The sequence below is a fragment of the Carlito syrichta genome, unplaced genomic scaffold (assembly GCF_000164805.1).
Source record: "Carlito syrichta isolate Samal-C Ts95f unplaced genomic scaffold, Tarsius_syrichta-2.0.1 Scaffold288166, whole genome shotgun sequence".
Lineage (NCBI taxonomy): Eukaryota > Metazoa > Chordata > Mammalia > Primates > Tarsiidae > Carlito > Carlito syrichta.
In genome coordinates, this window is record NW_007232262.1 from 2589 (window position 1) to 13648 (window position 11060).

General features: G+C 50.1%; 1 protein-coding gene across 1 annotated transcript in view; it reads left to right on the plus strand.

Annotated features, from left to right (window-relative positions):
• SLC43A3 (solute carrier family 43 member 3) overlaps nt 1–10812 on the plus strand; it is a gene marked incomplete at its 5' end in the record, with an annotated part of 13190 nt that extends 2378 nt beyond the window's left edge. Inside the window, 6 exons of the mRNA XM_008053450.1 lie at nt 466–560; nt 2161–2334; nt 2518–2637; nt 8171–8357; nt 9229–9352; nt 10672–10812. Of these exons, the coding sequence (XP_008051641.1) occupies nt 466–560; nt 2161–2334; nt 2518–2637; nt 8171–8357; nt 9229–9352; nt 10672–10812 (841 nt within the window). The remainder of the gene's footprint in view (nt 1–465; nt 561–2160; nt 2335–2517; nt 2638–8170; nt 8358–9228; nt 9353–10671) is intronic.
• Nucleotides 10813–11060: the final 248 nt, after the last annotated feature.

Below are 11060 nucleotides of genomic sequence, written 5' to 3' on the forward strand. Positions count from 1 at the left end.
ATAGAATATGTCAGTCACAGATTAGGTTATCCTTTGTTATGGGATTTTAAGATTATCATGTGAAAAGAGTTTAAAGGCAATCATTGATTAAGTTTTCATGGATTAAGGTTTCTGGTGGGTGGGGGACACCCTTCCCACATCTGACTTTGTGTATAAAAGACCCGTTGTAATTCCCAATAAGACACACATCACTTCTGCACTAGATTGGAGTCCAGTCTCTTTCTTTCTCTCTTCTTCCCCCCAATCGCCGACACCGTCTCCACCTTTGGGGTGCCCTGAACCCGGCTGGAGCTGGTCTCCGGCACTCACGCTCAAATGTTCTGATTTCACGAGTCTGGGCTGCGACTTGGGTTTCGGGTGGCTGAAAGGTGATTCCAAAGCGTGGTGCAATTTGGGATCCCTCCAGCCCCAATCTCAGGTGTGCTCACGGTCCTGGCGCTTGTGGGTGGGGCTCTGTTTCCACAGCCTGTGCTCTAGATTCAAAACCACAAAGGGAGAGGAGAAAGCAGTGGAGTGTGTAGAAGAAGGGCTGCAGTCCAAGGAGTTCTCACCAAAGGAAGGTGAGCCCCCCTGCCCCTCCCCTGCCGGCTACCCCTTCCTCCCCCAGGACAGGCCCTTCCTGGGGCCTCACCTGGCTGGCTCCTTGCCTCCAGGACTCCTCCAGGGACCCGGGACCAGGCCAGGCCAGGCAGAGATCTAAGCATCTTCCCAACCCTTCACTTTAGAGAGGGGCAGAATGTGTGTCTCTTTTTTATTCTCCCTGTTCTGCCGCTCATTTCTCCCTTTCTCACTTTCTCATCCCATCCCATCCCATCCCCTGGAGTCTGCCTTCTGTGATTTGCCTTCCCTTCCCCCCACTCCCCCGATCTGCCCTCTTTTTCTTTTCTTTCTTTTTTGAGTCAGAGGCTTACTCTTGCCCAGCTGGAGTGCAGTGGCACAATCATGGCTCACTGCAGCCTTCTCCTGGGCTCAGGTGATCCTTTGCTTCAGCCTTCTGAGCAGCTGGGATTAGAGGTGTACACCACCACATCCAGCTAATTTTTTTGATTTTTTTTTTTTTTTTTGTAGAGACTAGGTCTCACTGTGTTGCCCAGACTGGTCTCGGACTCCTGGGCTCAAGCAATCCTCCTGCCTTGGCCTCCCACAGTACTGGGATTACAGGCGTGAGCCATCGCACTCAGCCTGAACGAATAGATTTTTAACCACTCTTGTCACACACAAAAAGGTAAATATGTTAGTTGATGGACACGGTAATTTGCTTCACTATAGTAACCATCTTACTAACTATATGTATTTTGTGACATCATGTTGTGCACCTTAAATATACACAGCCAGTTTTTTTTTTTTAAAGAAATAAGAATAAAATTCTGACCGGGCACAGTGGCTCACACTTGTAATCTCAGCACTTTGGGAGGCCGAGGCAGGAGGATTCCATGAGCCAAGAGTTCAAGACCAGCCTGGGCAACGTAGCAAGACCTTGTCACTGAAGAAAGAAAGAAAGAAAGAATAGGATTCTGGGAAGCTTAGGAAATCAAGGGGGGGAAATCAAACTTGCAAGGTCTGGGAAGCATAGAACCAGGACACCTCTGGCATCTCAATATAAAATCACGGCCAGTCTGCCTTGTTAGGGAGAGTGATTTAATTAGTCAGCCCTGGGTGAGGAGCAGAATACTTAATTCATGGTCCCGTGTGACCGAAGACGGGGCAGGGGAAGATTTCCCAGTGAAACTCGGGGTTGCTGGTGCCCAGAGAAAGTGAGGGGCGGAGGAGTGGGATCGAGCAGTACTGCCCCTCACTCATGCTGAAGTCTCCTCTAGCTTTCTCCTCCTCTGTCTTTCTCTTCACCATTCTGGCTGAGAAGGATCAGGAAGGTATTACTGCAAGAAGTGTCATTGACCAGGCTGCGAGAGGCAGATCGGATTTCAATAGACAGAGGAATATGGGAGGGTCATTCGGGGTGATGGGGCCAGGATGACTGCGCAGGGAGGTGGGAATGTGCGAGTCACAGGCAGCTGGCAGAGCAGGCAGGTGAGCTCTGGAGCAAGGGTGGAAGGTAGATGCAGGCCCAAGACTGTCCTGTGAAGGCCTCTGTGCTCTGTCCCATCCCTCCACCTCCCCATGTCCCTTGCAGTTTATACCCAGGTCCCCTTTCCCCATCAGAGACCCCAGGGACAGGGCCACAGCAGGAGCCCCGCTCCTTCTGGAGCTGCGTCTTGTCTCTGCGCTTCGTGTGTCACCTGGTGTGGCTGTCCGTGATACAGCTTTGGCATTACTTCTTCATTGGCACGCTCAACCCTAAGCTGACCAGCTTGGCCAACAAGGACAAACTGCTAGGTATGTGGCAGGGCTGGGAGGCAGCCCACCTGCACGTCCCCGCTGGGGACCCAGAGCCTCCCAGCAGGATGGTGCGCCCCCTGGAGGAGGGTGTGGGGAGAGGGACTAGCGCGACCAGGACAGGGTGGGAGAGTCCTTGTTCCTGGAAACGTCTCACTGCCCAGCCCCTCTCTCCCTCTGCAGTCAGCACCTACACAAACGCCTTCGCCTATACTCAGTTATTCGGAGTGCTGTGTGCCCCCTGGAATGGCCTGCTCATGGACTGGCTTAAGCAGAAGTACCAGAAGGAAGCCGGGAAGACAGGTGAGGCAGGGAGCAGGGAGCCACGAGGGAGTGTCATTTATCCCCCTGCCCATTTGGTCCTTTTTTTTTTTGAGTTGGAGTCTCACTCAGTCGCCCAGGCTGGAGTGCAGTGGCACGCTCACGGCCACCCCAGCATTGACCTGCTGGACTCAGGCGATCCTTCCACCTCAACCTTCCAAGTAGCTGGAACTACAGGTGTGTGCTACCACGCCCAGGTTATTTTTTGATTTATTGTAGACATGAGGTCTCACCAAGTTGCCCAGGCTGGTCTCGAACCCCTGAGCTCAGGCATTCCTCTCGCCTCAGCCTCCCAAAGTGCTGGGATTACAGGCTTGAGCCATCACACCTGGCTTTTTTTTTTTTTTTTTTTTTTGAGTTGGGTTCTCACTCTGTTACCCAGGCTGGAGTGCAGTGGCACAATCCTGGCTCACTGCAGCCTCAACCTTCTAGACTCAGGAGATCTTCTGCTTCAGCCTCCTGCAGAGCTGGGACTACAGTTGCATGCTACCATACTGGCTTATTTTATTTTTTGTAGAGACGAAGTCTCGCTATGTTGCCTAGGCTGGTCTTAAACTCCTGGACTCAAGTGATCCTTTCACCGCAGCCTCCCTGAGTGCTGGGATTATAGATGTGAGCCACTGTGCTCTGCCTCTTTTGTTCTTAACTATTCTTCTTTCTACTTAACTCTTTCTGCTCTTTCATTTCACACCCCCATTCATTCCACCACTGATAATTGTGTGCTGTGAGGGACAGATCGGATTTCAATAGATCATGGGAGGGTCATCAAAGGTGGGTGACAAAGCAAGGAGATGGGGATGTGTGAGTCTTGGGCAGCTCGCAGCGCATGCCAGGTGAGCTCTGGAAGACAAGGTTAGAAGGTGGGTATGGACTCAAGACTGTCCCATTAAGGCTTCTACACTCTGGCTCAATCTACCTGGCTCGTGACAATTATGTAACAGCCATAGTGCCAGACCGGGGACTCAACAATGGGTAAGACAGATATGCTCTTTTTCTCAAGGTGTGGAAAGAGGCAAGTAGTCAGGCAATTACAAATCCATGAAATAAACCCGTGGGGGACCACAGGGATAAGAAGTAGGTCACCTCCCCCTCACCTGTTATGGGTGAGGATGAGGTTGGTAACCAGGGAAGGCTTCCTGGAGTAAGTGGCATCTAAGCCAAGGCCTGAAGGAGGAGTAAGTGGGGAGATAAAGGGGCAGGGCCTGAGAGAGCACGTGGGGTCAGGGTGGTGAAGAAGTGAAGCACCGGGGAAGGTGAGGAATCTGGTAAGTGGTTCAGGCTGGCCCCAGGGCACAGAGCACTCAGGGTGTCCTAGGAAGAGGCTAAGTGGGGAGGTGACGGGGCGGGGCCTGAGAGTGACTCGGGAACACTGGGGTCAGGGTGGTGGAGGAGAGAGTGAAGCATTGAGGAATGTGAGGAATCTGGTAAGTGGTTCAGGCTGGCCCAGTGCACAGAGCACTTATGGTGTCCTAGGAAGAGGCGGTGGAGAGAGAGGTAAGAGGAGGTCAGCGCTGGACATGGTGACTCATGCCTATAATCCCAGCACTCTGGGAGGGCAAGGCTGGAGGATGGCTTGAGTCCAGGAGTTTGAGACCAGCCTGGGCAACACAGCCAGACCTTGTCTCAAATTAGCTGGGCATGTGGCACGCCTGCAGTTCCATAGTTCAGCTACTTGAGGGACCGAGGTGGGAGGACTGCTTGAGCCCAGGAGGTTGAGGCTGCAGTGAGCTGTGATATGTGTCTCTAACAAGTAAGGGTATTTTATTTTAGTTTTTGAATCAGAGTCTCTTTTCATTCTGTTGCCCAGGCTGGAGTGCAGTGGCACACTCATGGCTACCATAGTCTCGACCTGCTGGGCTCAGGCGATCTTTCTGCCTCTTCCTCCCAAAGTGCTGGGATTGTAGGAGTGAGCCACCACACCTGGCCAGGCCTCTCTTACTTAATCTTCACCATAATATTATTATCACACCTAAAAAAACCCCCAATAATTTCTTAATTTCATCTTATATGCAGTCACTGTTCAAATTCTCCTTATTAAAAATACAGCTTTTGCTGAGCATGGGGGTACACACCTGTAACCCCAACGCTTTGGGAGGCTAAGGTGGAAGGATTGCTTGAGGTCAGGAGTTTGAGACCAGCCTGGGCAACTTAGCAAGACTTGTCTCTAAAAAAAAAAAAAACAAAAGTAGCTGGGTGTGTTGGTGGGCCCCTGTAGTTCCAGCTACTCAAAGTCTGAGGCAGGAGGACCACTTGAGCCTAGCAGGACGAGGCTGTGGTGAGCCATGATTATGCCATTGTACTCCAGCCTGGGTGACAGTGAGACCCACCAACTCAAAAAAAAAAAAAAAAAGCATTTTTATGGTTGCTTTGTTCAAATCAGAATCTATACATGGGCCATGCGATGAATTTGATTGCTTTGCCTTATAAAATGTGTAGCAGTGGCCACAGCCTCTTTACTTGTTGAAGAAACTGGTAGGTAGATTTGGCACTATATTGGTGTCGTTTAAAATTGTTTCCTATAGGCCAGGCTTGATGGCGCAGTTTGTAATCCCAGCATTTTGGGAGGCTGAGGCGAGTGGACTGCCTGAGCTCGCGGGTTCGAGACCTCGTCTCTACAATAAAAAAAAAAAAATAGCTGGCTATGGTAGCGCCCACCTGTAGTTCCAGCTACTTGGAAGGCTGAGGTGGAAGGTTGACACTGGGGTGGCTGTGAGTGTGCTATTGCACTCCAGCCAAGGCGACGGAGTGATTCCACCTCAAAAAAAAAAAAAGTGTTTCCTATAAGCAGGTGGATTAGGGACTTGGAGGAGACTCTGGTTTGTTTTGGAGGAAGAGCTCTGAGGTGGAGCCTTGGGCTTCCTCTGGTTTCCCTTCAGTGCCCCCTGGTATCTGTTGTCTTGTTACAATGTTAAGATTGATCAGCTGGTTCAGATGTTATCAGTTTGACAGTCCATTACGTTTCCTGTCAACCATGTACCTAATGATCTTAGCAGCCATTAGTGATCAATGCCTACACTCATTATTTTATTAGAGTTGCAAGAGGATGATTTTTTATTTCTATCTTTTCTTCTGCTTTTAGTGGCTAGAATTCCTATAGAAAAAACAAACAAAAAATTCCCTTACTATTCCATTACCCTGAATTAAATACTTGGTTTTCCTGTCAATTTAGCCATTTCAGAATAATGAAGCTGATGCCTTGTGATCTCCAGGGATGACTACCAGTGTTTTCTTTTTGAGTCGTGTCTCATGCTATCACCCAGACTGGGGTGCAGTGACACGATCCTATCTCACTGTGGCCTTAGTCTTCTGGGCTCAGGTGATCCTTCCACCTCAGCCTCCCAAGTAGCTGGAACTAAAAGCATAAGCCCAGCTAATTATTTTTTATTCAACCACTGCAGCCTTGATCTCCCGAGCTCAGGAGATCCTTCCACCTCAGCTTTACAAGTAGCTGGAACCACCAGCACACACCACCATGCCTGGCTAATTTTTTTATTTATTGTAGAGATGAGGTCTCGCCAAGTTGCCCAGACTGTTCTCGAACCTTGTGGGCTCAGGCAATCCCCTCACCTCGACCTCCCAAAGTCCTGGGATTACAGGCTTGAGCCACTGTGCCCAGCAGGTGCCGGGGGGTTTCTAATTGCTCCTGGCTTGTCTTTGCCTTTGGACCTTAGGTAGATTTGAGATGTATATAATTTTTTCTAAGGGGTAAAAAACCCATCATGAATACTTAATGGTGATGTTTTCATTCATATTTTGTTTCCTTGATTTTATATTTGTAGCTTTCTCTGAAAATGTTGGTCTGTACCAATACTATATACATACATAGTACATACATATTTAATATTCTAAACATAATCACTGGTTTTAGCAATATCAATATTACAATACAATAATCTCGTAGTCACTATATGCTATTTCTTTTTTTTTGAGTTGGAGTTTCACTCTGTCGCCCAGGCTGGAATGCAGTGGCACGCTCACGGCCACCCCAGTGTTGACCTACTGGGCTCTGGTGATCCTTCTGCCTCAGCCTTCGAAGTACCTGGAACTGCAGGCATGCACCACCACACCTGGTTGATTTTTTTTGGTTTATTGTAGAGACCAGGTCTCACCATGCTGCTCAGGCTGGTTTTGAACCTCTGAACTCAGGCAGTCCTCTTGCCTCTGCCTCCCAAAGTGCTGGGATGATAGGCCTGAGCCACTGCACCAGGCCACACTAAATGCCATTTCTAGCTTCTTCCTTCTCTCCCTCCCTCTCACCCTTTCTCCCTCCCTCCTTCCTGTGTCTCTTCCTTCTCCTCCTCAGGCCATTATCCCACGAGAGATGTGCAGCCAAATTACTGTATTTTAAGTCACCAACTTGGTATAGAGTTGTGTTCATTGGCTTCACTTTATTTCTGTTTCTAATTTTTTGGGGATTGCTTTGGTTGTTTTCTACCTATTATTTTTATTTAATTTTATTTGCACATTTACATATCAAGCATTTACATTTGCCCTAAGTTAAAACTATGAAACAAGATATAATCTAAGAAGTTTTGTTTCCTTCTCTGTTCCTAGTACCCCTGTTTTCCTTTTCCATTTTTATTGCTTTTTATTATATACATATTTTATTTTATTTATTTTATGTTTTTGAGTTGGAGCCTTGCTCTTGTCGCCCAGACTGGAGTGCAGTGGCACGCTCATAGCCACCGCAACCTCGATCTGCTGGGCTCCAGCGATCCTTCTGCCTCAACCTTCTAAGTAGCTGGAACTACAGGTGCCTGCCACCACATATGGCTAATTTTCTGATTCTCTGTAGAGACGATGTCTGGCTATGTTGCCCAGCCTGGTCTCGAACTCCTGAGCTCAAGCAGTCCTCTCACCTTGGCCTCCCAAAGTGCTGTGATTACAGGCATGGGACACCATTTGTGTGTGTGTGTGTGTTTGTGTGTGTGTGTGTGTGTGTGTGTGTGTGTGTGTGTGTGTGTGTGTGTATTTCCCTCCTTAGATAAAAGGCAGCATACTGTGGTGTACAGCGTCCTGCAGGCTTTCTGTGTAACTCTATCCCAAGTTGCTGCATGCCACGGCCCTCTTCTGGTGCCTTGTAACTGCCGTCTCGCTCTCCGCCACCTGCTGTCCATTACGTGGCGGCAGTGTAGTTTGACGTGATTGTTCCTGCTTGTGCTGTTACCAGCAGCTCTATGAGGAGCCAGTGGCTCTGATTCCGGGTTAGCGGGGGCAAGAGTGGAGGTAGAGCCAGTTAGGAGGCCATTGCCATCATCTGCGAGTTGATGGTGGCTTAAAACTAGGAAGAGCCAGTGAGTTGGGGAGGAGGGACACGTTCGAATGGTGCTTAGGGGCCGATGATCAGCATGTGTGATGGCCTGGAAGTGAGCATGGGAGGAGGAAGATCCAGGATGACCCAGGTTTGTGCTTGGACCGCTGGGTGGGTGGTGGTCCCTCCCCTTCCCTGTCTTTCCTGGCTCTCCGTTGGGCTGGTTGGCTTCCAGGCAGCCTCTCCTCCTCCCTTCTGACCCAGGTTTCTCCGCCTCGGTGGTGGCCCTCTGCTCTACGGTGCCTTCACTGGCCCTGACGTCTCTGCTGTGCCTGGGCTTCGCCATCTGTGCCTCGGTCCCTGTCCTCCCCCTCCAGTATGTCACCTTCATCCTGCAAGTGATCAGCCGCTCCTTCCTCTACGGGGGCAATGCAGCCTTCCTCATCCTTGCGTAAGTGGCCTTGGGGTTGGCTCTGGCAGGAATCCACTGGGACAAAAAGAAGCTAGAGGTAAAGAGTCGGGAGGTGAGGATGGGCCAGGTTGGGAGCAGGCGTAGAAGGGGTAGAGAGGATAGAGCATTCACGCACTTGAACCTTCATATCTGCTATGCCCTTTGTCCTCTATCCGATGAACCCCTATTCACCCTCCAAAGCCCACTTCTGTTCCCGTTCTTGCAGGCAAGATATGGAAATGTGTTTTCCTTTGTGCCCTTGGTGCTCTGTTCTCACTTCTTTTGATAGTGCACGCCTCGTCTGGCATGTAGTGATCTATTTACGTGTCTGTCTTTTTCTTGAGACCTCTATGAGCACAGCCTGTGTCTGGGTCCCTGCATGTGCCTTTTCTATTCTGTAGTTTGAATTCTGAGCAAAGGTGAAGGGCTGGGTAGGTGTGGTGGGTGGAGGGCAGGCCTAGGACAGGGGAGTTGGGGACAAAGGCCCTTGGAGGACAGGCCCCTGCTTTATTTATTTATTTATTTATTTATTTTTTTTTGCATTGAGTCTCACTCTGTCGCCCAGACTTGAGTGCAGTGGCCGCTCCTGGCCACCGCAGCCTCCATCTGCTGGGCTCCCGGCGATCCTTCTGCCTCAGCCTTCCAAGTAGCCGGAATTACAGGCATGCGGTACCACGCCCGGCTGATTTTTTGATTTATTGTAGAGATGAGGTCTCGCTGCCCAGGCGGGTCTCGAACCCACGGGCTCAGGCAATCCACTCACCTCAGCCTCCCAAAGGTGCGGGATTATAGGCTGAGCCACCGAGCCCGGCTTAAACCCCTGCTTTAAAACAATCCCCACAGCTCACTGGAACCCGGTCTCTTTTCCCAGTTTCCCTTCAGAGCACTTTGGAAAGCTCTATGGACTGGTCATGGCCTTGTCTGCTGTGGTGTCCCTGCTCCAGTTCCCCTTGTTCATCCTTATCAAAAGCCACTTCCAGAATAACCCGTTCTACGTGAGTACTGCTGGGTCATGTATGTCTGTGGCAGGGGTCCAGGGTGGGGTGACTCCGTGGGACCCCAGCAGGGGGCGCCCCTAATCTGACTGCAGTGGCCAAGGTGTGGTCCCTGGATCAGAAGTTCTGCACAGGGGTGCATCCTCGGTTGTGCTTCTCCAACTAGGGTCAGTGGGAGTACTCTGGCTTGAGGCCAGGAGTTCGAGACCAGCCTGGGCAACATGGTGAGACATTATCTCTACAAAAAATAAAATAGTTGGGTGTGGAGTCCCAGCTACACAGGAGGCTGGGGTGGGAGAAATGCTTGAGCCCAGGAGGTCGAGGCTGCAGTGAGCTATGATTGTACCACTGCATTCCAGGCTGGGTGACAGAGTGAGACCCTGTCTCTAAAAATAAAAAGAAAGGTCAGGTGCTGTGGCTCATGCCTATAATCTCAGTACTTTGGGAGGCTGAGGCGAGAGGATTTCCTGAACTCACGGGTTCGAGACCAGCCTGGGCAACTTGGTGAGACCTTATATCTACAATCAATCAAAAAATTAGCCGGGTGTGGTGGCGCATGCCTATAGTTCCAGCTACTTGGAATGCTGAGGTGGAAGGATCGCCTGAGCCCAGCAGGTCGAGGCTGCAGTGGCTGTGAGCATGCCACTGCACTCCAGCCTGGGCAATGGAGTGAGACTCCAACTCAAAAAAAAAAAAAAAAAAGACTTTATTAGGCCTGGCGTGGTGGCTTTTGCCTATAATCCCAGCACTTCGGGAGGCTGAGGTGAGAAGATTGCCTGAGCCCACGGGTTTGAGACCAGCCTGGGCAACTTGGCGAGACCTCATCTCTACAATAAAAAAAAAATTGGTTGGGCATGGTGGCATGTGCCTGTAGTTCTGGCTGCTTGGAAGGCTGAGGTGAAAGGATCGCCAGAGTCCAGCAGGTTGATGCTGGGGTGGCTGTGAGTGTGCCACTGCCCTCCAGCCTGGGTGACAGAGTGGGACTTCAACTCAAAAAATAAATAAATAAAAACAAAACGGAGGAGAATTACTTGGTTGTGCTATCAGGTGTCCTGACATCATATTCATATAAAATACTCTAGCTGGGGCCTTCCCAGTTTCCCAGTGGCCTAGGTCTTTGTTTCTGCATCCGTGAAATGGGCATAGTATTCCTTCCCTGGCATCCCACCCCCCAGGGCAGTATGAAGAATAACCGAAAGTCCTTCCTCCAGGGCACCAGAGTATCTGGGTGGAGAGTAAAATATGCTGGTCCCTTCCTTGGTTGTGGGTGCTGCTCAGAGCTCCTGGACTTGACCTCACTCATTTCTTTCTCCCCACAGGTGAACTTGATACTCATAGTTGCCACTCTTCTGACGTTGGTCCACCCCTTCCTGGTGTACCGAGAATGCCATGCTCAGAAAGAAAGTCCCTCGGCAAAAAAAAAAGAGGACAGGGCTGAGCACGGTGACTCACACCTATAACCCCAGCACTTTGGGAGGCTGAGGCAGGAAGATTGCTTGAACCCAGGAGTTCCAGTACAGTCTGGGAAACATAGTGAGACCTTATCTCTAAAAAAAATAAAAAATTACTTTTTTGTTTTTGATTTGTTGTAGAACCGAAGTCTCACCATGTTGCACAGACTGGTCTTGAATCCCTGAGCTCAGGCAATCCTCTTGTCTGCACCTCCCAAAGTTCTGGGATTACAGGCATGAGCCACCATGCCTGGCAC